The 23,119-nt window shown below is 41.5% G+C and overlaps 1 protein-coding gene across 1 annotated transcript in view; it reads left to right on the forward strand.

The window, feature by feature from the left end:
- Positions 1-23,119, forward strand: part of GLMN (glomulin, FKBP associated protein) — a 29,553-nt gene that overhangs the window by 3,336 nt on the left and 3,098 nt on the right. The window contains exons 4-18 of the mRNA XM_035124010.2: positions 1,701-1,820; positions 3,111-3,219; positions 6,091-6,337; positions 6,967-7,069; positions 8,373-8,560; positions 9,741-9,794; positions 10,378-10,408; positions 12,526-12,615; positions 14,791-14,832; positions 14,924-14,997; positions 15,175-15,259; positions 16,101-16,210; positions 18,010-18,073; positions 22,446-22,569; positions 22,985-23,067. Coding sequence (XP_034979901.2) covers positions 1,701-1,820; positions 3,111-3,219; positions 6,091-6,337; positions 6,967-7,069; positions 8,373-8,560; positions 9,741-9,794; positions 10,378-10,408; positions 12,526-12,615; positions 14,791-14,832; positions 14,924-14,997; positions 15,175-15,259; positions 16,101-16,210; positions 18,010-18,073; positions 22,446-22,569; positions 22,985-23,067 — 1,524 coding nt within the window. The remainder of the gene's footprint in view (positions 1-1,700; positions 1,821-3,110; positions 3,220-6,090; positions 6,338-6,966; positions 7,070-8,372; positions 8,561-9,740; positions 9,795-10,377; positions 10,409-12,525; positions 12,616-14,790; positions 14,833-14,923; positions 14,998-15,174; positions 15,260-16,100; positions 16,211-18,009; positions 18,074-22,445; positions 22,570-22,984; positions 23,068-23,119) is intronic.

Consider the following 23,119-nt stretch of genomic DNA (forward strand, 5'->3'; position numbering starts at 1 on the left):
CCTTTCCTGGATCTTGGCTTGGGTCCCATAGGTATAGGGAAACAGCAGACACTGAATTCCAGTTGTTAGGGGGGACACCAGATTCCTCTGAACCCTCATAAAGAAGTTGCAATTGGTTTGGCTGCAGCACTGCTAGCTGGTTCTTTCTACACTTTCCTCTTAATTGCAGGGCAAGTAATATTTGCAGTACTGTATAACAAACTTAATCTTGTATTTTCCTAGTCTTGCTCTAATAAAGATCTCACAAGAGCTACTCCTTTGCATATAGCCTTTTCATAGAATTGTAGAGTTGGAAGGGACCCTGAGCATCATCTAGTCCAGTTCCCTGCAATGCAGGAATATGCAACTGTCCCATACAGGGATCAAACCTGCAAACTGGGCATTACCAGCACCACAATGTAACTCCTTTCTGGTACTTTCATCTCTTCCATAGCAAGTCAATGTTTTTAAAGACTCCACCTCAACAGTTCCTCATTAGACAATTCCCCATCTTTAGTCTCTTCCTACTATCTCTGTAACTAAGTAAATGGGGCAGGCAACCTGTGGGTGGACTTGTGTCTCTATGCAGAAATACCTTCTTTAATAATTTAATAATAATAATAATTTATTATTTATACCCCGCCCATCTGGCCGGGTTCCCCCAGCCACTCTGGGCGGCTTCCAACAAAACAGAAATTCTAAAATACAGAAATCCATCAAACATTAAAATACAGAAATCCATTAAACATTAAAAGCTTCCCTAAACAGGGCTGCCTTGAGATGCCTTCTAAAGGTCTGGTAATTGTTGTTCTCTTTGACCTCTAGTGGGAGGGCATTCCACAGGGTGGGTGCCACTACCGAGAAGGCCCTCTGCCTGGTTCCCTGTAACTTGGCTTCTCGTAGTGAGGGAACCGCCAGAAGGCCCTCGGAGCTGGACCTCAGTGTCCGGGCAGAACGATGGAGGTGGAGACGCTCCTTCAGGTATACCGGACCAAGGCCGTTTAGGGCTTTAAAGGTCAACACCAACACTTTGAATTGTGCTCGGAAACGTACTGGGAGCCAATGTAGGTCTTTCAGGACCGGTGTTATGTGGTCTCGGCGGCCGCTCCCAGTCACCAGTCTAGCTGCCGCATTCTGGATTAGTTGTAGTTTCCGGGTCACCTTCAAAGGTAGCCCCACGTAGAGCGCATTGCAGTAGTCCAAGCGAGAGATAACTAGAGCATGCACCACTCTGGAGAGACAGTCAGTGGGCAGGTAGGGACTCAGCCTGCGTACCAGATGGAGCTGATAAACAGCTGCCCTGGACACGGAGTTGACCTGTGCCTCCATGGACAGCTGTGAGTCTAAGATGACTCCCAGGCTGCGCACCTGGTCTTTCAGGGGCACAGTTACCCCATTCAGGACCAGGGAGTCCTCCACACCCGCCCGCCTCCTGTCCCCCACAAACAGTACTTCTGTCTTGTCAGGATTCAATCTCAATCTGTTAGCCGCCATCCATCCTCCAACCGCCTCCAATACTGTAGTGATGTTTCAAGCTGCAAAGCTGCTATTGTTGCTCCCAATACTGGCATGTTCTCGGCAAACCATTATTTAGCGATACATAAATATTACAATTGTAGCTGCAGGGTGTTTATTACTGGCTTTCTTAAGCGTAGCACACGATGCTCATTTTGTTGTTGTCATATAAATTGCCGTTTGAAATATTCCCCCCCCCCCTATAGGTTATTGTCAAAAGCATGGGCTGGAATCTTGTTGGTCCTTTAATCAGGTGCCTGCTGAAGTATAAGCAAGATGAAGTTGAGAGGGAACACTGCCTGAAAATACTAGATAAGTTGATGGAGGTAAATCATGGTGTCTGTCCTTCTAGCTGCCTCGGGACTCTTCTAAAGAGTACTGTATATTTTAGCTTTCCTCTTCACTGATTGATGGGATTGGGAGACATTCTTAGGATCTGAGCTCCTTGAGGGAGTAATGTTTGTGTGTGGAAGTGTGTGAGGATAGGGAGAATGGTGGTCCTTCAGTGGGGACAGAAAGAGTTTACAGTTGTACCTCGGCTCCCGAACGCCTTGGGAGACGAACGTTTTGGCTCTCGAACAATTGAAGACCAGAAGTGAGTGTTCCGGTTTTCAAACATTCTTTTGGAAGCCGAACATCTGACGGGGCTTCCACAGCTTCCGATTGGTTGCAGGAGCTTCCTACAGCCAATCAGAAGCCGCCTTTGGAAGCCGAACGTTTCGGAAGTCGAACAGACTTCCGGAATGGATTCTGTTCAACTTCCAAGGTACGACTGTACTTAAATGAGTGACAAGGTGGATTGGGTTAGTTAAATCTGCATAAGTGAGGCTGGAATTCTATATTGTATCGCTTCATACTGTGACCCAGTTTTTATGTAATGCTATGCCAAACCATGGCTTAGTGCAACTGCACACAGGTTCGCAAGGGAGGAGATTGCAGCTACTCTGTTCCTCCATGGTTTGGTTTAGTGTTGGGGTTGCCAGTATGTGGTGCACACAGACGCTAGTGCAACCAGCCATGCTCTCTGTGGTGCCAACAAAAGGTCTCTGTAAATATCCCCTCAAAATGCACAAGAGACTGTTTGCTGCCCTTCTCATTTCCTGCTTGCACTGACTTGGCCTTAAACATTTCATTGGGTGCATGGATTGGACGTCCACCGTTTTGTGATCCTGTTTCTTTCTCTGCTGCTTTGGATGTGGCAGCTGTTTTGTATTATGTTGTACCCCCACAGCAACCATTTTGTGACTGGTGCCCACAGCACTTTCTAAAAATCATAGGTTCAAAAAACCCTTGGCAGCCCCTTGCTTAGTGTGCCTTTCAAACTGGGCTTATAGTAGCTTGTAGAAGAGGTTGCCTTGGGTAAGATTTTCCAGCACATGTGTGGATAATTTTAGATCTCTTATGCAAGCATATGCAGATTTAATGACCCAACAACCGAAAACTGTTTAATTTTGCATTTTATGGGTTTTTAAGAATAGGATAGAAGTCATTTTTTATTGCATAAGATGCACTGGTTTGCCGTATGCTTGTCATTGTAAAAGTGGTGGCTTGTTATCAAACGATGTCAAAAATAAACATTACGAGCAGCATATCCCTGGCTTTTTCCTTTCTTGCAGCTGTGCAGTCCCAAAGAGCTTGTGCTGGGTTTCTTGGAGCAGATTGAACAAGCTTCTGGGGAACATAGGTCTCGAACTATTTTGCTTTTACTGAAACCTCTACAGGAAGGTAATAAGCATTTATTTTCTTGATACTAGACACAGAGGGTGGTGGAGCACCTTGCTAGTTAAGAGATGTCGTTCAGTTGTGATTTTAAGGGACAGTATCCTAAGTTATGGTGGTATTATTATTGTTTACTATAGGATATTTATGCTTTTTAAAGACACACACACACACACACACACACACACACACACACACACACACCATATATATATACTGTACCCTGTTTCTCATATTTTAAGACATACCCATAAAATAAGCCATAGCAGGATTTTTAAGCATTCAAGGAATATAAGCCATACCCCGAAAATAAGACATAGTGATAGGCGCAGCAGCAATGCCGGCTGCGGCAGGAGGAGGAGGGAAAAAATAAGACATCCCTTGAAAATAAGCCATAGTGTGTTTTTTTTGAGGAAAAAATAAATATAAGACGTGTCTTATAATATGAGAAACACGGTATATATATATATATATATATATATATATATATATATATATAATTTTCAACAGAAACAACAATAAAAAACAAACAACAACAAACACAACAGGAACCAGTATCAAATCCATAAAATGGGATTCTCCAAATCCTGTAACTCCCCCCCCCAAGTTCCTTAAATTTCCCTTTCAACTGCATATCATTTCTATTCCAATTTTTTTCCTCTAATAATTTCCTATACTATTTTTAAAATTACAAGTATTCTTAAAATCCTGTCAATGTATTAACTTGTTTACAATACTTTTGCAAATACATAAAAAAATCCTTCAGTAGCACCTTAAAGACCAACTAAGTTTTTATTTTGGTATAAGCTTTCGTGTGCATGCACACTTCTTCAGATACACTTGAAACAGAAGAGTCAGACCCTTATGTATATACAGAGGGGGGTGGGGGTGGGGGTGGGAATGGGTGATGAGCTGATGGGAGTGGTAAACCTGTAGATGGCTGTTACCGACTGCTGATGGCTGCAATTGGTCCTGCGGGGAAAAAGCAAGGGCTGAGGCGCTAAAGAAAGCTTGATCATGCATAATGAGATAAGAATCCAATGTTGACCACCCAGGGTTGACCAGCATGATGGTTCCCTCATAGTTCAACTCACTTTTGGCAGACCCTGTTTGGAGATTGACACTGTGGCTTATTAACCCCTGTGTTGGGCTTCTAGACAGGAAGTGCTGCTCTCCCATCCCCACTAATGATCCAGCCGCATGCCCCTTCCACCAAACACTTGTGGCAATTGCTATGAAACAGGCAACACCTAGCCAATCCCTGGCCCTGAGTGCAGTAACTGACAGGTGTCCGTAGCAATGAGTAAGGTCTAAAGCAGGCTTCCTCAACCTCGGCCCTCCAGATGTTTTGAGACTACAATTCCCATCATCCCTGACCACTGGTCCTGCTAGCTAGGGATCATGGGAGTTGTAGGCCAAAAACATCTGGAGGGCCGAGGTTGAGGAAGCCTGGTCTAAAGAGTGAGCTGAACTACACCATGAGGACAGCCAAGATGAGAGGGAAAGTTAAAGCAAAACTGTGCCATTGAGTCTCTCTCTCCCTTTAGATCCCTGGAGCGGACCTGTGTTGGTGAAGTCTTCAACCAGGTTTGCTCCTGAGCTCTGCCCACCCTACAGGAATCTAGCTTTTGCTGATTGGCTACTTGGTTTATCAGGCATACCCACCTTTCCCATCATGCACCAGAAATGCCAGCTGCTTTCACTGCCACTATCATGCTGAGGTGCAAATGCCACTCCCAGCGATGCACTGAAATGGGGATTCTCCCTCTCCCTCTCTCCCCCTCCCTCCCTCCCTCCTTTTTTATCCTTGTAACAACCCTGAGCAATAATTTATCGCCTCCATCCCAATAACCACTCTGTGGGTGGAAATACTGTCTTGGATCAGACGATGCAGCCGCACAAGTAGGAATATCTCTGCTTCCGCTGAGGAGAGTCCATGAGCTTTACTATTTCACTGATCCAGAAGCATCGGGTGTCGTTCCAGAGGGTCCCCACAGCTGCTTTTGGGTGATGGTGGACCCAACAAGGGGTTGCAGTAGGAAGCACAGAATGGAGAAGCTCTTCTATTATTCTGCCCATTCCTGGTTGCTGGGCTCCTCCACTATTAATCCTTTCCTTCTTATTTGAAGGAAAGCTGAGGCTGAGATAAAAAACCTGCCCAAGATTACCCTGAGAATCCAGAGCAAAATTAGTTTAGCATGGGGTTTGTGTTTGTGTCTGCTGTTCCAAAAGAGAAGTTAAAAAATCCAGTGTGCACATCAAAGGCCATAATAACTTGGTTACCGACCTGTGGGCTTCCTATCTAACACTGTTAATTTTCAGTGGGAGAGGATATGATTGAAAAACCAGCTACATATCTTGGAAGCCAAACACCTTGGCACTCGAACGTTTTGGCTCCTGAAGCGAGCCGGTTTGTGAACGTTCCTTTGGAACCTGAACGTCCAGCGTGGCTTCTGTGGCTTCCGATTGGCTGCAGGAGCTTCGCCTTGGTTTCTGAATGTTTTGGAAGTTGAACAGACTTCTGGAACGGATTCCGTTTGGCTTCCAAGGTACGACTCTATATTCCAGTTCTAAAGTAGATTTAACTTTATTGCATTGCATTATATAACTTGAAAAGGAGAGGTGTTGGCTTTTATTGTATCACGTTCCAATGAAAATGACATTAAAGCTTCTGAGCTCCATAGAACACCTGAGGGAGAAGGTGAATGTCCATTTCTGAATGAGACCTTGGTGAAGCTTAGAATCAACAGCTGGTGTCAATTCAACAACCCCATTTTACTCAGTTCCTTCTTGGATGGGAAAAAAAAGTATATCTAATCATTACAACATAAAACTTGTAACAAGCAAGCATTATGGAATTTTTTTTCTTTGTTTTAGTGCTTCTGAAACTCCAGAATAAGAAAGCCTATTCGGTGGGGTTGTCATTGTCTACCATTTTGAACCAGATTTCGCTTCTGCCAGTACCTTACACAAAGCAACAACTACAAGAAGACAAGCATGGTCTCTGCCAGTGTTGCAATGCTTTAACACATTTTGTGAATCCTTTTGTGGAGGAGGTTGTTAAACACATGGAGACCTCATCAAGTGGAGATTACAAAGAATTGAAGGAGGAATTGCTAAGATAGTAAGTACCCTCCCCCCACACACATAACTTTTGTTTAACGTGGTTTTATAATAAAGCATGAAGCCAGCAGACAAACATGTTTGAGCAATTGGCTGACAAGCAAAGTAAGAAATATACCACCAAGACAAATGCTGCTTGCTTGTCTGACGTGAGGGACTTCCTGGGCTTGTATACCCTGCCTGCTTTCCTTCAGGTTCTAAGTGACGAAGCTTATTCTTAAAATAAATAAAAAAATTCAGTATTTCAACTATTTCAAAGTAATAGAGCAGAATCCATTGATGAGTTGCAGGGCATTAAAAAAAAACAAGGAAAAACCCCACAAGTTGTGGACTTCAGTTTTTTCTTAGGTCCCACACGTTTCTCTTTCCCGCCACCCCAACCGAGCAAAGTCTTCGATAACTACAAGGCTTGTATATCCATGCCTTTCTTCCTTCAGGTTCTAAGCGACAAAGCTTGTTTTTACAAAATAAATTCAGTACAGTATTTCAACCATTTCTAGGCATTGTGCCAGTTCCTAAATTCCAAGATGTGTTCTTCCTTCCCTTCAGTTTCAATTTCCGTTACTGATGCCTTTGTTAGTGGTTATCATGAATGCTTCCTGTAACGTGCTTGGACGCTTTGGTTTTCAGTTGCCTGAAAAGCTTGAAATATCCCCTGCTAATGGCAGAGCTGGATCAACTGTCTGAAGATACTCCTCAGTATTCCCTGAGGCAGTTTGGTGCAGACATACTAGTAAGTGCACCTTGAGTGTTTATTTGGTGGTGGTGTTTTTTTTGCCATTTTTAATACTTGTGAAATAACTTAAGACTTCCTCCCCTCCATTTTCAGGATTCATATATGGATTGTCTAAGGTGTAGACATGCTTGTATATTTGGCTTTTTCTAACGTAACAGTGAACCAAAATAGAGCTTGTAATTTGGTAGTTTGAACAGGTGGTCACATATCTAATTTAAACCTGTATGCTATTATGGCTGTTTACATATTTTGAGTTGAGGATATTTTAGGGTGCCATTATCATTAGTGTTTATTATATGCAAACACAACTTTCCATATATATATATATCCTCAAAGTGTTATAAAAGGATATAAAAATATTGCTGCAAACAGAAGGTTGCATCTAACGCCCTCCCATCAGATGTCAAGGAGATGAATAACTATACAGTCATACCTCGACAACCGAATGCTTCAACTTCCGAAGGTTTCGACTTCCGAAGTCAACAACCCCCAGAAGTTTTTTCTCCACGCCTGCCTAGCGCGCACATTCTGCGCCTGCGCAGAGCGGCGTGTGCAGTCGGCGCATGCACCAAAGTGTGAAATTGCGCTTCGTGCATGCGCCGAAGCAGCGCTTTGAGAACCGAAAACCTCGACTTACGAAGACGGCCGCGGAACGGATCGTCTTCATAAGTTGAGGTACCAGTGTACAACTTTTAGAAGACATCTGAAGGCAGCCCTGTATCAGGTGGTTTTTAATGTTTGATTTTTAAAGATGTTTTTATATGTGTTAGAAGCTGCCCAGAGTAGCTGGAGCAACCCAGCCAGATGGCTGGGGTATAAATAATAAAATTATTATTATTATAACAAAAAGCGATACCTGTATCTTAAGGAGAAGTTTAGATTACTCCTGTTTTGTGGAACACCACCCCTGTTGAGTTATGACAGGCACCCACTATTTCAGCCTTTTTAAAAACAACTGAAGACATGCTTTGCTTTGACAAGCTTTTTCAGTGGGGTGGAGTATTTTTTTAAAAATAGGTTGCTGCCTTGAATGTCTGTGGTGTTGTCTTTGTGGGAGAGTTAAATATTATACGTGTGTGTGTGTTTATGTTTATTGTGTGATTGCAAATCACCTTGCTACTTATGTTAAAGGTGACTGATAAATTAATGAAATATAATATTAATGATCTTTAAATACAAAAACGCGTTTATGCAATAAATAAATAAATATCTATTTCTTTCCTATCACTTTGATGTATCTTGTTCACTATATGTATCTCTAGGCATGGAAAACAGCAAGTCCTCTTCTTTTTTTCAATAGGGCATTTTGCTGGATATTAGAGAATTGCTCCCAAAAGTATTCTCTTGGCATAGATGCAAATATGAATGCTGGGATGAGGACATACTAGAAATGGACAAAGAGCAATCAGCAGAGTCTCTGGCATGTCTGTCTTATATGGTGTTTGTTCAAGACTGCTTTGGTACTGACTGCCTTCCAGTCGTCTTCAAGTAAGTACTTTAAAAAGAGAGAGATTGGAGGCTTGTGTCAGGGACTGTGCTGAGGAGGCCTGCACTGAGGAGGAATGGTAGGAGCCACCCCCTCCCCCTGATCCTGAATCTTCTCAGGAACAGGACAGCATAGATTTGGAACAGTGGTTTGCAGAGGGGTCTAGTTCAGAAGGCAGAAGCTGGGAAATACTGGATGGGGAACAGCTAGAAGAAGAAGAAACACTGGGAGAGAGAGGGGCAATAGATTCACAGTCGTTGGACAGCATTCCTCCACTGACCTCCCCAAAGTTGAGAAGAGCTCAGAAAGTCTTTGAACAGATAGCGCAGAGGGCACAAGCTCAGATTACAAAACGTAAGAGTGGCATAGATTAATAGGGATGGAGGGGGGAGTGAGCCTTAATTGGGAGCACCGCCATTTCTAGGGAGACGTGTTCTTTTGTCTCTCACTGTGATTATTAAAGAATCTAACTGGTAAGACTTTCTTTTCGTTTGATCATCTTATTTACTGCCACGGGGGAGGAAGCCGATCCCCCAAAGCACGACAGCTTGTAATCCGGGTGACCCCACAAAGCTTAACAAAAGGTGGTTTTCTGTTGTACTTGAAATTTAGGGTTTACCCACACCTACCTTCTCTGTGCTCTTTCAATGCACAGTCCTTGCTTTAAAGCTCCATTTCTTGAGCACACTTTTATTTTTGCTCTGGAACTTTCCCCATGGAAACCTGCTCTTTAGCGATCAGTCGGAGCAAATGCCAATCTGTGAGAAACCAGAATTAACATTTGCTGGGACTGAGAACTAGAGAGCAGATTTTCACACGGGAAACTCTGGGGCAGAAATATAATAAAATAAAATGCTCAGACACAGGGCCTGTGCCTGGAAAAAGCACGACAAAAGGTAAGTGTGGACAAGCCCTTAGTTACATATGTTACATATGTATATAACTGTGGGCAGGCAAGTTGATTTAAAAAAATTGTGGGATAGCATCTGCTTATTCATATGGCTGGCTTGCTGTATGTTGTCACTTGCACTGATAGGCTACAACTGCCACCTGTTTTAAGCATAACAACATCTGGAGGGCGATAGGTTCTCCACCTATGGTTTAACATAGAATGGATGTTTCTTTCTTGCCTAGATTTTGTGTATCTTGTAGGTTATACTTATGAATTACTCTTTATTGTAGCCCACCATACATTCTGCAGTGCAACATGGTGCATGTTGGAGTACTGTTGAAAAGGTAAGCCATTCATCCCTTTTCTCTTTTGTTTCTGTTTTTATCAGCCTGTGCATGAAAGGGAATGATGCTTTAATAAAAAAAATACAGTTAAAGAAGCTAAACCAAAAATATGTCATGCTTAGGTAGTTTTGTGCCTTTTGAAAATGTAAGTAGCTGTGACAGTGAAGGCCTTGAACCTACCAAAATTGGTACCTAAACTCCAGCTTCAAAGGATAATGCTGCTGCTTTAACCTAAGCAGATCTGTTCTTCCAAGAGTGGTCATCTACATTCATATGCTTGGGTTGGGGAGGGTGGCAACCGTCACAGCACTAGATTGCAACTGGAGTGAGGAATTGTGGCAAAAGGTAGTGCAGGATCTGACCTACAGGAGTACCATGTGACTCAGGCAGGATTGTTTGCATAACCCAGTCGCCTACAAAAGTATCACAGGGAAATGCTCAAATTGAGGACTCATATGTTGGGAACAGAGGCTAATATGTTGGGAACAGAGCAAGTTTTGGCTGTTAAGAGAAAGGGCAACAAAATACGGATTTTAAACTGGCATTTAAAAATACCTGATAGTGTTTTAACTTTTTTTTGCAGGACAGAAGAATCTATTTTATCAAAAGGACTTGTAAGTGTAGTGTTTATATACATGCTACTCTTCTTTGTGCTTTTAGAAAGCATAAACTCAGTCCCGCTGGCTATTGTTGTCCATAGCTGCCAAGTTTTCCCTTTTCTTGCGAGGAAGCCTATTCAGCATTAGGGGAAATCCCTGTAAAAAAGGGATAACTTGGCAGCTATGTTGTTGTCAGGTTTGCTTTTGTAAATTAATGGAGGTGTCCTTTTTTTGGCCCAAGGACCACATTCATCCTTGGCCAACCTGTGGCGGCTTGGGTACCAACGGAAGGTGCAGCCACCCTGCATACAATCTGACATATGGGGGCACACAGCCCCACCACCTGATCCATGCAGATCAGCTGAGAGGAAGGAGTGCCCCCTGCCTGCTCATCAAATGAACAATCTGATGCCAGCTGAGGGAACAATCTGCATCTGTGCACCCCATCACTGTCTAATAATAAAATACGTTTTTTGCTGTTTCTGGCAAAAAAGAGACATTGGGGGGAGGTTGATTAGGCCCCCAAACTTGGGGGTTAGCCACCCCTGTTTTAAATGATGAGATGGGAATGAGTTTGCAGCCATCATTATATGTCTACCTTGGAGTAAGTCTCCCTGAACTCAGTGTGACTTGTTTCTTTATACAGAAATAGGATTGGCCAGCATCACTCTTGATTCCGCATATAGCTTTATTGGCATTCATTTCAGCTGCATGCGTTTCCATAGAGTTTACTTCTAAGCAGATATCTTTACAGCTGCAACATGACTTGCCCCCTAAGCATGCTTATATCAGTAGCATGCGCACTTGCATGAAATTTAAATGCCTGCCATTGTAAGCCAGATTGGCATTGGTCTGTCCCTAGCCCAGTATTGTCTATACTCTGGATGACTAGCTATGGCTCTTCAGGGCCTGAATCAAAGGTCTCTCTCCTCATCTTCTACCTGATCGTTTTAACTGCAAGCGCCAGGGATTGAACTTGGGCCCTTCCGCATTCAAAGCACATCTCCTCCTCCTCCTGAGCTGCAGTCCCTCCTGGCCTAATCCATTAAACACTGTTGCTAAGCAACCAGGCACTATTAATTTGAATGTAGTTTGCTGAGGAGTTGCACCCACTGCAGCTGAAAATAAATGGAGGCACGCTTGACGGATTGTGCTGTGCTTTTGCTGGTGTTTTTAAAACACACTGTCAAAAGCCCTGGGGACACTTTTAATTCAGGCCTGGTAGAGTCTGAAAACATGGCTACATTGAAACACTCAGTCTAAGCATATTTGCTCGGAATGGATAAAGCCCGTTCTATTGAATCTGCAAATTCCCAACATCCTGTCAGGCATGACTAAGGCTGTGTACACCCCGTATATTTAAAGCACATGACTCCCCTGTGGCCCAAATCCTGGGGTCTGTAGTTTGTTAAGAATACAAGGGATTGTATTGTATCTGTGTGGGGTAAACTACAGTTCCCCAGATTCTTGGAATCTGTGCTTTAAATGTATGTTGTGTATGTAGCCTTAAAAACACAACCCAGGATGGGGCTACAGTGAAGAAAGGGGAGGGCTATTCAAATAGAGACTTGATTCTCGGGGTCATCAGGGAGCAAGTTTAGCCACTACCCCAGTGATGCCTTTCCCCCATTCACTTCAGAGGGGTAAATAAGAATGTGGCATGTCGAAGGCAAACCCTGATAGGATCCTTGCTGACTGGGATCCCACTAATCTTGCGTACGGAGAATCATGGCACTTCACAAAGGTCCTTTTGCCTTCTAAGTCCTGCCTCCTAACTTCCACCCCATCTGCCATAGTGGCGACCATTTTGCTAACTGAAAACGAAATTGGCTCCCAATTCAATATGGGGCTTGCATTCCAATTAAATGTAGGACTTCTAAAGTACTAGTTTATCCAGTACTTTAAAGCCCTGCCTTCATGTGTCGCCACAAAACAGTGGGGCATTCACCTCCATCCGTTGGTTCAATTGCACAGAAAAGGCTACAGTGCTTACATGTTCTTTAACACTCATAGTGGTTGCTCTGTTCTGCCCAGTTTTCTGTTCTATCAGTTGGGAAATGTTCTTATTGTGCAAATGAGATTAATACCCGTGGTCCTTCAAAATCAATATACTGTATTAACTTAATTTGTAGGCGCTATTGGAGAACTGTCTACTGAGGCTGGAAGATAATAGCCTTTTGCTTGAGTATTTGGAGTTCAAAGGCTTCATTACAACACCTCAGGTAATATGATGGAAACCATGAACTTTTAATTACACATGCTACACTTTCTAATGTGTTATTTCCCAAGTGCTTTGAAAAGAATATAAGCTTTAATTATTTACCCAGCGTTTTAATATGACTAATACAAAAAGGCTTCAGACGTGGTTAACTAAACAGGCTGATACAGACAAACATTTAAAACCTTCAATCTGAGGCTTAAAGCTTTCGCCATATATTCTTTTTAAGACTTTGTTTCTTTCATTTACTGGCAAGTGCTCCTTGTAGATATTTTTGGAGCAAAAAATGAAGCTCTGCCTCCACCTACGTTAAATAGTGCTGTAGAGAATTGGTAAATGGCAAAGTGAAGTGGAGTCTATCCCAAAACTTCATAGAACTTTGGAGACAAGGGTATCCAATTCAGTACTTTCAGTGGCACCTTAAAGACCAACTAAGTTTTTATTTTGGTATGAGCTTTCGTGTGCACGCACACTTCTTCAGATACCTGAATCTGAATCTGAAGATATCTGTATCTGTATCTGAAGAAGTGTGCATGCACACGAAAGCTCATACCAAAATAAAAACTTAGTTGGTCTTTAAGGTGCCACTGAAGGGATTTTTTATTTTACTTCGACCCAGACCAACACGGCTACCTACCTGAACCAAAATTCAGTACTTGTATGTTTCAAGTTAGAATAGCAGTGTAATCCCTTTTTCCGTTTTCAAAGGGGGCAGCAAAATGCAGTGAAATGAATACTATACATTGAAACATTGGAATGAAAGTTAGTGAACACATTCAGAACCTCATCCTATACTTTAAATACAAAGCCCAGCTTTTACTCCTGCATTTCCCCCCATATCCAAAATACACCGTAATGTGATATCTGAAGTGCAGCCTCTTGAACACTTTCCTTTACTAGTTGCTGTTTTGATTATGAGTATTTTTTAAACTTGCAGCTACATCCTTTGAATATTTACTAAGACCTAAGTCCCACTGACTACAGTAGAACTTGGCGCTCTAGTAAGTGTGCAGTTAGGATGGCAGCTTGAAGCATATCAGAGCAGAAGAACAAAATGTTATAAGAGGAGGAGGAACCACCCAGATAATTGCAGTGGGTTTTCCCACCTTTAAAGTGTGCAAAGTGAAATGAGGAGCACAAGATGGTTCTTTTGTTGGCCAAAATGAGGATGTGAATAGGATTTCCCCAAAACTATGATGTGAGAAGGCTCCAGCAGGAACACAGAAACATTGTGAGCATAACTTGATTCTCTTGCGCATGTATGCAAACTGCATAAAGTGCTCACTTAAGTAGATTACCGATTTTTCCGTGTATAACATGCCCCTGTGTATAACACAACCCCTATTTTGGGGGACTCCAAATTAAGAAAATGGGGGGGGGGGAGATTGCCCAGAGTTGTTGTTAAGCTTTTGGGGGGGGGAATTGCCCAGGGTTGTTGAGTTTTTTTGGTGGGAGGGGGGATACCCAGGCTGGTTGAACTTTTTTTTGGGGGGGGGGAAATTGCCAGCAATCACTCACCTGCCTCAACGCAGCTGCCAGAAGATGCCTCGCAGAAGACAACAATTGTCTGCCCAATTGCTGCCAGCAGCCACAAATCACCCGCCCTATTGCTGCAACAACAGCCAATCCCAAATGGCCCTTGGTGCATACACCAATCACCCGTCCAATCACTGCTGTATATCTCCTACTTGCAGCTGCCAAAAATCGCCCATTCCCCCCTATGCACTACCCGTGTATAAGACGACCCCAAATTTTTAACATTATTTCTTAATAAAAAAAACCCTTGTCTTATACACAGAAAAATACGTTATCTTACATGGGGTATCAACCGGTTAATGGACTTCTTTTCTTCTCACTATAATCGTGTGGCTGTCTTGGACATAATACGGTATCTTGAGTTGATGCATCTCTGTCACTCTCTCCTTAATCCACTTCTCTCTGCCTTTATTGCAGCTAGTACACTTACAAGATCGCTTACTGCCCTGACCCCTCCAAAATGTGCATGTGCAGTATTGTGGCTTAAGGACGGAGTTGCAGCTTTACTGCTCTAGTGCCTTTATTTTTGTGAGTTGCAAGTTAGTTCTTTTTAAACAGCATTTTAAATTGTTTACGCTCTCAGAGGGGTTGTGTTATCTGAATTTCCATTTTATAATTTGTCTTTTTCCTTTTTTAACGGCAGGATTTGGTAAAGGTCATGACGCTGTGCCCTTTTGAACATCTGGTACGTAACTGGGTGTCATGTGGTTTTAGAAGTGTTGCATCTGAAGTGCAGTTTTCCTGATCCCCTCCCTCCTACGTCTGCTTCTATTTAGAGAAAGAAGAGTTTAAAGATTTTACAATTGTATATAGAGAAGTTTGAAGAAGAGGGGAAATTCACGTTGTTCAGGTATGTCTGTTCTCAAATTCCCCCCCAAAATCAGGCAATTTAGAGTTCCAATAACTATTAATTTATTTTACCATAAATTGGCTTTATTTTTATTGCAGTCTTTTATTCTCTAGATAGTTGTGTTGCAGTTATATGGTTTAGGGCATAATATTTCCTTTCCTATCTTTTGTGTCGCAGATGTTTGTTGAAGACAAGTAACCATTCTGGGGTAGAAGGATTCATCATTCAGAATATTAAAAATCAAATTGATTTATCCTTACAGGTAAGGAAGGTTACTGAATATAAGAAAGTGGAAGAATGTACACCTGTGTATTAAAGTGGGGATTCAAAGTGATCCATGGATACACACTGTTGATGGTAGTTTTTGTAAAAACAGGGGAAACAGTACTTGAAAATGCAAGTGATCATTGAAAGGGCCTTTTTTATGTAGCACAACTATCTTTCAGTGCACATGTTATAAAGCGCATTTATCTCTTTTCTTGCTGAGGCATTCCCACTTATTACCACATCTTTGTGGTAGAGTTAAGAGGACATTTTAAAATGTGACACCTCTTTAAAAATCCCAAACCTTGCAAAGTTGTATGATTCATGTAGCTTAAACGCATTCATAGAAATGTACACAACACTTTATTCTAATTATTATTGTACTATTTGGGTTTATTGGTTACTGATGGTGTATTGGAACAGTTCTCATCTTGAACCTGTTTTAAATACTAAGGATCAATCTTAAAGGGGAAGGAATTATGTAATAATGCAACGTTGTGGAAAGACTGTGTCATCGTTCACCCATAATGCTAACTCAAACCATAGCCTGGCATGAGTGAACAAGCAAACAGGCTTCCAGAGAGCAGATCACCGCCACTTTGCTCCTTCCCAGTCATTCTGTTGCAAATGAGCTAAGCCTTACCTGTTTGACTTAGCCTTACCTGCAATCTGGGTCGATCTTAGACAAGAGTAAGAAGCAATAATATATGGTTGCTCATATCATGCAACTGGAATACAAAGTTAATAGTTCCTTTTCTGGAACTTGCTCATCTGTAATATTGATACAGCTCCTGGCTGCACAAAGAACATATCAACTGTTTCTGTATGTTGCTTTTCAGAGTACAACAGGAAGTAAGTTTTTTACTGGACTCCAGTTGGTCTCACTGTTAGACATAATACTCTCACTACCTGAAGGTGCTGAAACTGATCTTCTTCAGAACTCAGACAGGTGAGATGTAAAAAGGATAATTGCAAAGGTATTTTGCTGATTCCCCCCCCCCCCAAGCTGCCTTCAGTGCAGCTTTTAAAACAATGTTGGCAATTAACTTAAGTTTACTAACACTTAAGCTTATTTGACCAGAACTTTCTGCACTACAGATGATCAGAAGCACATCAGACTAGAATTGTGAAACAAGCCACAAATATCTTATTTGGGGGGGGGGGAGAATAATCTTTGGGTCTTTTGCTTTTGACTTTTAGTAATTAAGACCATGTTCCTATCTATAAGTATTAAAATGTGAATCAGATTTCATCTTGTCTTTTAGTAGGCCTTAAAGAGCATTAAACTTCTACCTCTGCTGCAGGAACTCCAAACTGTACCAATGTCCAGCATCTTTATTAATCGAGAATCCCCAGGCAGTCTAAATGGCCATTAGAGGGACTGGACATTTTCGGGAAACTCTCCTCTAAAGGGAACTATAGAACCTTTGTAATGCAATCATTTTCTGGGGCTGGGCAGTTCATGGAGCTGATTGCCAAGAAAGTAAGCACACTGTACCCTCTGGCAAGGAGGGCTCTTAGCTGCCTATGTCGCTTGCCCTTCAATTTGGAGAAAAGAAACACTAATTGGCAGTTCTCCCCCTGTGTCCCCCCCACACACACTTTGAATGGAGACTTGGAGAAGAGAAAGCTTCCATCCTTCATCTCATTTGTGCTTTCTAGAGGACTCATGGAATTGGTACCAAAGGATAAATGAAAGCCTGGTTATAAGCCAATCTGCTATTGTTGGCTCCTGATCAGAGAGGTATGCTTTAGCTTACAAAACCTCAGTGGAATCTGGTTTTGAGAAGTCACATATGGACCTTTCTGATATCAATGGAATGACTAGAAGTGAGGAGAAGTGAAGAGAAGCTGAGCTTGCCTGTAGCATCTTTGGGGCAATCCAGAGTTGAATGAATGTGTGAGAGTTGAGAAAGGATTGTAGTAGATGGCAAAGACTTTTCACTTCTGCCTAGTGGTCACCACTAGGGTTGATGAGTGGTGGATCATATGCCTTGCTTGCATCCCAAGTTCAATCCCTGGCATATCCAGATAGAGCTAGGAGAGTCTCTTGCCTTTGAAACCCTGTAGAATTGCTGCCGGTCAGTGCAGACAATACTGAGACAGATGGATCAGTGGTCTGATCCTGTATAAGGTGGCTTTCCATGTATCGCTGTTTGATTTTTTATTTTGATTTTTGATTGCTGAATAAATTATTTGGAAGGCAAGTTGTGTTCTGTATGTGATACTACCACTTCAAATATTGAGTTTTGAGCATTGGCTCGATTGTCTGTTACTGTACATGCCTAAAGAAAGCTGCCTTCTGTTCATCCCATGACATACAGATACAAAAAGAAGACATGACTATAGTGGGGAAGTGGGCTAGCTACGTAGTTTCAGTGACACAGGCAATCCAGTAGGATGGTGATTCTGTTGGAGACAAGCGAGATTCAAATTGAATGATTTACCTTTAACAGGCAATCAGTATAGTTTATTGGTCAACCAAGAAAGGTTTCACTTGTTCTCTTGTCTGTTTTACTGCTTTTTATACCAGTTGCCTTGGAGGATTATATTATACCTGCTATATTACTTGCCCAGTCTTACTGTAAATTAACACTCGAAAAGAGCCTGCTCCATCTTTTCTTCATTTTTGCAAGATCTCTTTTGTATTCCAGCATAACCTGTTTCACATTAATTCCTCCAGTGGCATCCTTCTGTGGAAGTAAAATGTAGATGGCAAGGGATTGATTCTATATTTCTAATTTGCAGGATTATGGCATCACTAAACCTGCTGCGATATTTAGTCATTAAGGATAATGAAAATGACAATCAAGTAAGTGATTAATTAAAAAAAAGACCCTGCTACGTTGGGGTGTGTGAGAGCGTGCATGTGTGTGAGAGAAAGAAGATGTGTTAACAATCACTGAAGATTTGTGAAAAAGAATGCAGTTGAAATACTCTTAAATGTGATAAAGCTCTTTTTTTATCTATGTGTACCAGAGCATAAATTGAATTGCCACATGTAAATAATGATTCCTTGGTTACATAAAAACAAAGTTTTAAATCTCTGAATTTTGCACATTTTCCCAATTATATCTCTATAAGACATTTGGACTTCGAAAGTGTTTTTTTCTTTTTAAATATGCTACTTCACTGCAGAGGATTTTTCCATGAGTGTTCTATTCCTTCTCAGTATGTAGGGGATAAAATAGCAATGTCAGGGTTTATTCATGAGTCTTTAGACAACTTAGCCTTGAAGCGTTTATTCTTTAATTTTCAACTGGGATTAAGCGCCTTCATTTTCTATCCCTTTCTGTAGCTCCATCCTCTAAACAGGTCAACCGTACTATAGGGCACTTGAACTGAATTTCAGCTTGTCAATTGATTTAACCCAACTCTGACTATAGCAGGAGTGATGGGTTTATTTGAATAAAATATGTATTTATGTCCATCTTAAACAGTCTATGATGAATATCAATTTTCTTAGCAGGAGAGACTGCTAATCATCTTAAGATTTCCTCTCCTCTTCCACCCCCACAGTAAAGTAATATGAGAGTGCACCCTAGTATCTTCTATTCTGAGACTACCTAAAGCAGTGCTTAGCATGCCTCTTATTATATAAGATGTGAAATCTCAGCTTGTTGTGTCAAGGCAATGAGTAGGCTGAATTTAGCATTGCAAGCAAAGCTTTTGAAATCAATAAGAAAAAGAGAGAGCAGCAGAGCCAGATAACAGCAATATAATTGCTGCTGTAAACATGCTTTACTGAACTGTTGTCTTTAGCTAAATACAGTTCTGCCAGAGGGCAAATAGCTCAGCATCTTGAAGGAAGCCCAGTTTGAAGGGTTTTATTCTGATCTGGCAAATAATTTTATGCCTCTGTAGCAGAAGCAAAGTTTCACCTCCATTTTCTGAGTGTATTTAATACTGCTGCCTTATTCACTGAAATCTGTTTTTGAAGACCTTGCACCCCAGTTTGAAGTTAGAGTGCATCAATCAAGCACACAACTTGATCTGGATCAGAATTAAAACCTACTGATTTTAGTGGATTTTGATTATTTCAGGGGTTGTGCATGATGAGGTTCCATTGAAATCTGAGATATAAGTGCATTGTTGGGTGAATATGTTCCTTTTTATTTCAGTGGGATTTAGGTACACCTAATTTTGGATTATTCCCATTTTACTGTTTCTGAAATTGCAGTTTAGTGTGTATAACTAGTAAGTTACTTTCCTGTATCCAGTTTGGAATTAATGCATTTCAAAGTTGTTTAAGACAATGTGTGTTAGACATCTCAAATTTTTAATGGCTTTTGTGAATCATTTAGAAATTGGGAGTCTACCATGGTCAGGAGATCTTGCCAATGACTTAGACTGAACAAGAGTGGCAGGGTTAAAGGCTTTTATTGCCTTTGGTGTCAAGCCTTGGGTCACTTCTAAGGTACAGTGGGGCATAGAATCTAACTCCCTCCTGATCTAGATGAGATTCTCCCTGCCCCAGTAATACAGACACTCCCATTCAGCCTGTGAAGAGTGGAGGTTGCAGGAAATATATGTGGCACATTCAGAACATCTGGGTACCATTAGAGTTGTAGTTTATGGGAATAGTCAAGCTCTACTCCATTGTTAATACAGTGGTACCTCGGGTTACAGATGCTTCAGGTTACGGACCCTGCTAACCCAGAAATAGTACCTTGGGTTAAGAACTTTGCTTCAGGATGAGAACAGAAATCGCCCGATGGCGGCAGCGGGAGGCCCCATTAGCTAAAGTGGTACCTCAGGTTAAGAACAGACCTCCAGAACAAATTAAGTTCTTAACCCAAGGTACCGCTGTAATTGGTTTTGACTCCGGTGTCTGAGAGAAGAACTCCAATTCCTGTCTTCCTATCTGCACACACTAAAGTTAAGAGTAAGGTTGAAATATTCAGGTTTCCTTGGGAAGGGCTTGAGCAAAGAGTCAAAGGATATCTTAGAACAGTGATGGCGAACCTATGACACGCGTGTCAGACGTGACACGCAGAGCCCTCACTGCTGGCACGCGCCCCATCGGCCCATTCATGCTGCTGTTTTAAACTTTCTGTGCTGTTTTTTTCTGGCGCTTTGGCATACTATGATTGGGTGTAACAGCGTTCATTTTTTAACCCGTTCTGTGCTGGGTTTTTTGGCGCTTTGGCAGACTATGTCAGTGCTGTGTGTTAGTTCCAGCGAAGGTATCATTCATCATTTATTTTTGTTCTCTTTCCCCCACAAAAAGTGCAGCAGCTTTGGGACATCCCCCCCCAAAAAGCAAAGCAACTTTTGCACACACACCCCAAAAAAACCTCCAAAGGTTAGCAGCTCCCCCCAAAAAGGTCAACAACTCTGGGCACTTTGTGATAAATAAGGGGTTTTTGGTTTGGTTTGGTTAAATAAGTAGTTTTTGGTTTATTAAATAGTTATATATTACAATTATACATTTTTGTTATCTAAACTATAAATATCGCGAAATTATGGATTTTTTCTCGAAGTGACACACCACCCGAGTTATGCTTGGGTTTTTGGTGAATTTTGACACACCAAGCTCAAAAGGTTGCCCATCACTGTCTTAGAACTATAATTGTACCAGCAATAGATGGTTTCCTACTGAGCACTTTACTGGAAATGTCTGTTCTTAAGCCACCAAAGCAGAAACAGCCTGAAAGTGAGGAATGGTAAATAAAATAACTTACTACAGCTTAGTAAGGAGTAGACTGGGGCAATCTTACCCATTAAGCTTATTAGTTAAAACTTGTCAGTTGAAAACTTTATTTTGAATTTCAGTGATTTTTACCACTGGGCACCTTTCTCTACATGATTATTTTTTACTGTGTATTTGGCATTTGCATTGTCACAAAAAGCACAGCCGCACTAATCAGCCCATTTCTCCCTGCTCCACCTGTACACAAACTCCTCTGTCCATCTTTTGCCTTAACACATCCTACAACATTGAGTACTCATAGTGCTGCTCTAGCTTAACATTCAATGGTTGTAGCACTTTTCAGTGAAATGGCTTATGATTGATATGGTGGTTTTTGCATGCTCATATCCCTATCCAGCTGCTGCATCTTGATGGATAAATGGACTGAGATAATCAAAGGAACAATTTAGATTTAAATATTGCCACAGGCTCATCATCAGATTTGTTTCCTAATGCTCTTGAGTGTGCACCATTTAGCTGAGGTTCATTGCCACTTTAAAAAAAAGCCAATGTAGCTTTAGTTTTCTGGCTGCTTCAATCCTAGGTAGACCACTTATCCCCCCAAAACACCAATAAGTTCCATGTCAGTAGGGGGGCAAATACATTGTTAACCAGGAATTGGCATGTTAAACACTGCAAGCAAAAAAGAAACTTGCATTTTTGGACTGCTTTATTGTACAGCAGCATAGATCCTCTAATGGAACAGGCTTGAGAAGTAATTAGCCATCATAGGGTGGTTTTTTAAACCATCACGCACACTTCTACTCGTCCACAATAACTATTCTTTGATACAGCTTTGAATACCACACAAGTTGTTTGCTTACAAAATAATATATTGTGCTTTGATTCCGATAAACTTGAGAAGAGAATTTCTGTACATCACTTAATACAGTAAAATCCTGTTTTCTGAATTGCCTAGAGAGGAGGGGAACTATTCGCCGGGCAAAGATCAGTATTTTCATTTGATTGCCAATTGCAAGAGCATTTAAAAAACAACAACCCTCAAGGGTTTAAATTGTAGCAAGTCAGAAGTAAAACCTATTTTTCTTAATCTCAGCCAAGAAGAAAGCTAGCCAAATGTTTAGAATCTCTGCAGTTTATTTAATGGACCTTGCACAATTTGTAACCAAGCAGCCAGATTCAGTGCCTGCCCAGCAAGGTGTGTGACTTTGAAATATCTGTCACACTGCAACATTGCTGGTGGGGCAGTACTGGGCTGGATGAGAGACAAATTATGCAGACCTTTTCCATAGGACACCCTAGCAAATATAACATTGAAGCCTCATTTACAAGTATGTGCTGCAGTTAGAATGCTGGAGAGGCTACATGGATTTAGCAGATTGCAATTTAGGTCAGCATTACAGGATACTTCTTAAACTCCTTTCCTTCCTTAGACCAGCAGATTATGTGCCTGAAGAAAACACTCTGTTAGCCTTGTGGCTCTCGCTGCAACATTACAAATTGACACCACCCCCCTTCTTTCTTTCCTAAGACCTGCGTGTGGACAGAACTTTGCAAAATTGAAAGAAATTTCTTGAAGCCCTTGCACACTGGACTTAATATGTCAAGAGCACATTATGAAGCAGAAATAAAGAATAAAAAAGAGAACAAAAGAGGTTAGTTGACTTCATTATTCGTGTTTGTGTGTGTACGTTTTAGAAATTGTGTGCAAGTAGATCGAAGCAGGAAAGGCAGACAAAAGACTATAGAGATTAAAAGAGATAAAAGCTGACATATTTGTCATGATTTTTGTGTGAGAATGCAGTCCTGTACCATCTGTCCTGGCAGCATTTCATCAAGGCTTTCCCTGAGATCTTTAAATTAAAATGAAAGGACTGAGACCAAGACGTTCTGATGGCCAAACCTGTACTCTGCCATAGGAAAGAAGTTATTTTTGGTCACAAAGATCAGAAATCTGTGGCGCTTTAAAAAAAAAAAGTTCAGAATTGATTTTGCTATATGATGTGAGTTAGTCTAGTTTTGCCTATCAAGTAGACACATACTTATTCTTGTGTGAATCTCATGTTACAGAATCTCATGTTTCCAAGAAGATTTGCTCTTTAACAGTAGCTGGAGAAAAGATGCCCCACATGACAACTGAAATGGAGCTTCAGGTGAGTGGTCTAGTTTTGGAGAAGCTGTTAACATGTAGGAAGGTGGGCCTTA

This window comes from Zootoca vivipara, chromosome 7, assembly GCF_963506605.1.
Source record: "Zootoca vivipara chromosome 7, rZooViv1.1, whole genome shotgun sequence".
Taxonomy (NCBI): domain Eukaryota; kingdom Metazoa; phylum Chordata; class Lepidosauria; order Squamata; family Lacertidae; genus Zootoca; species Zootoca vivipara.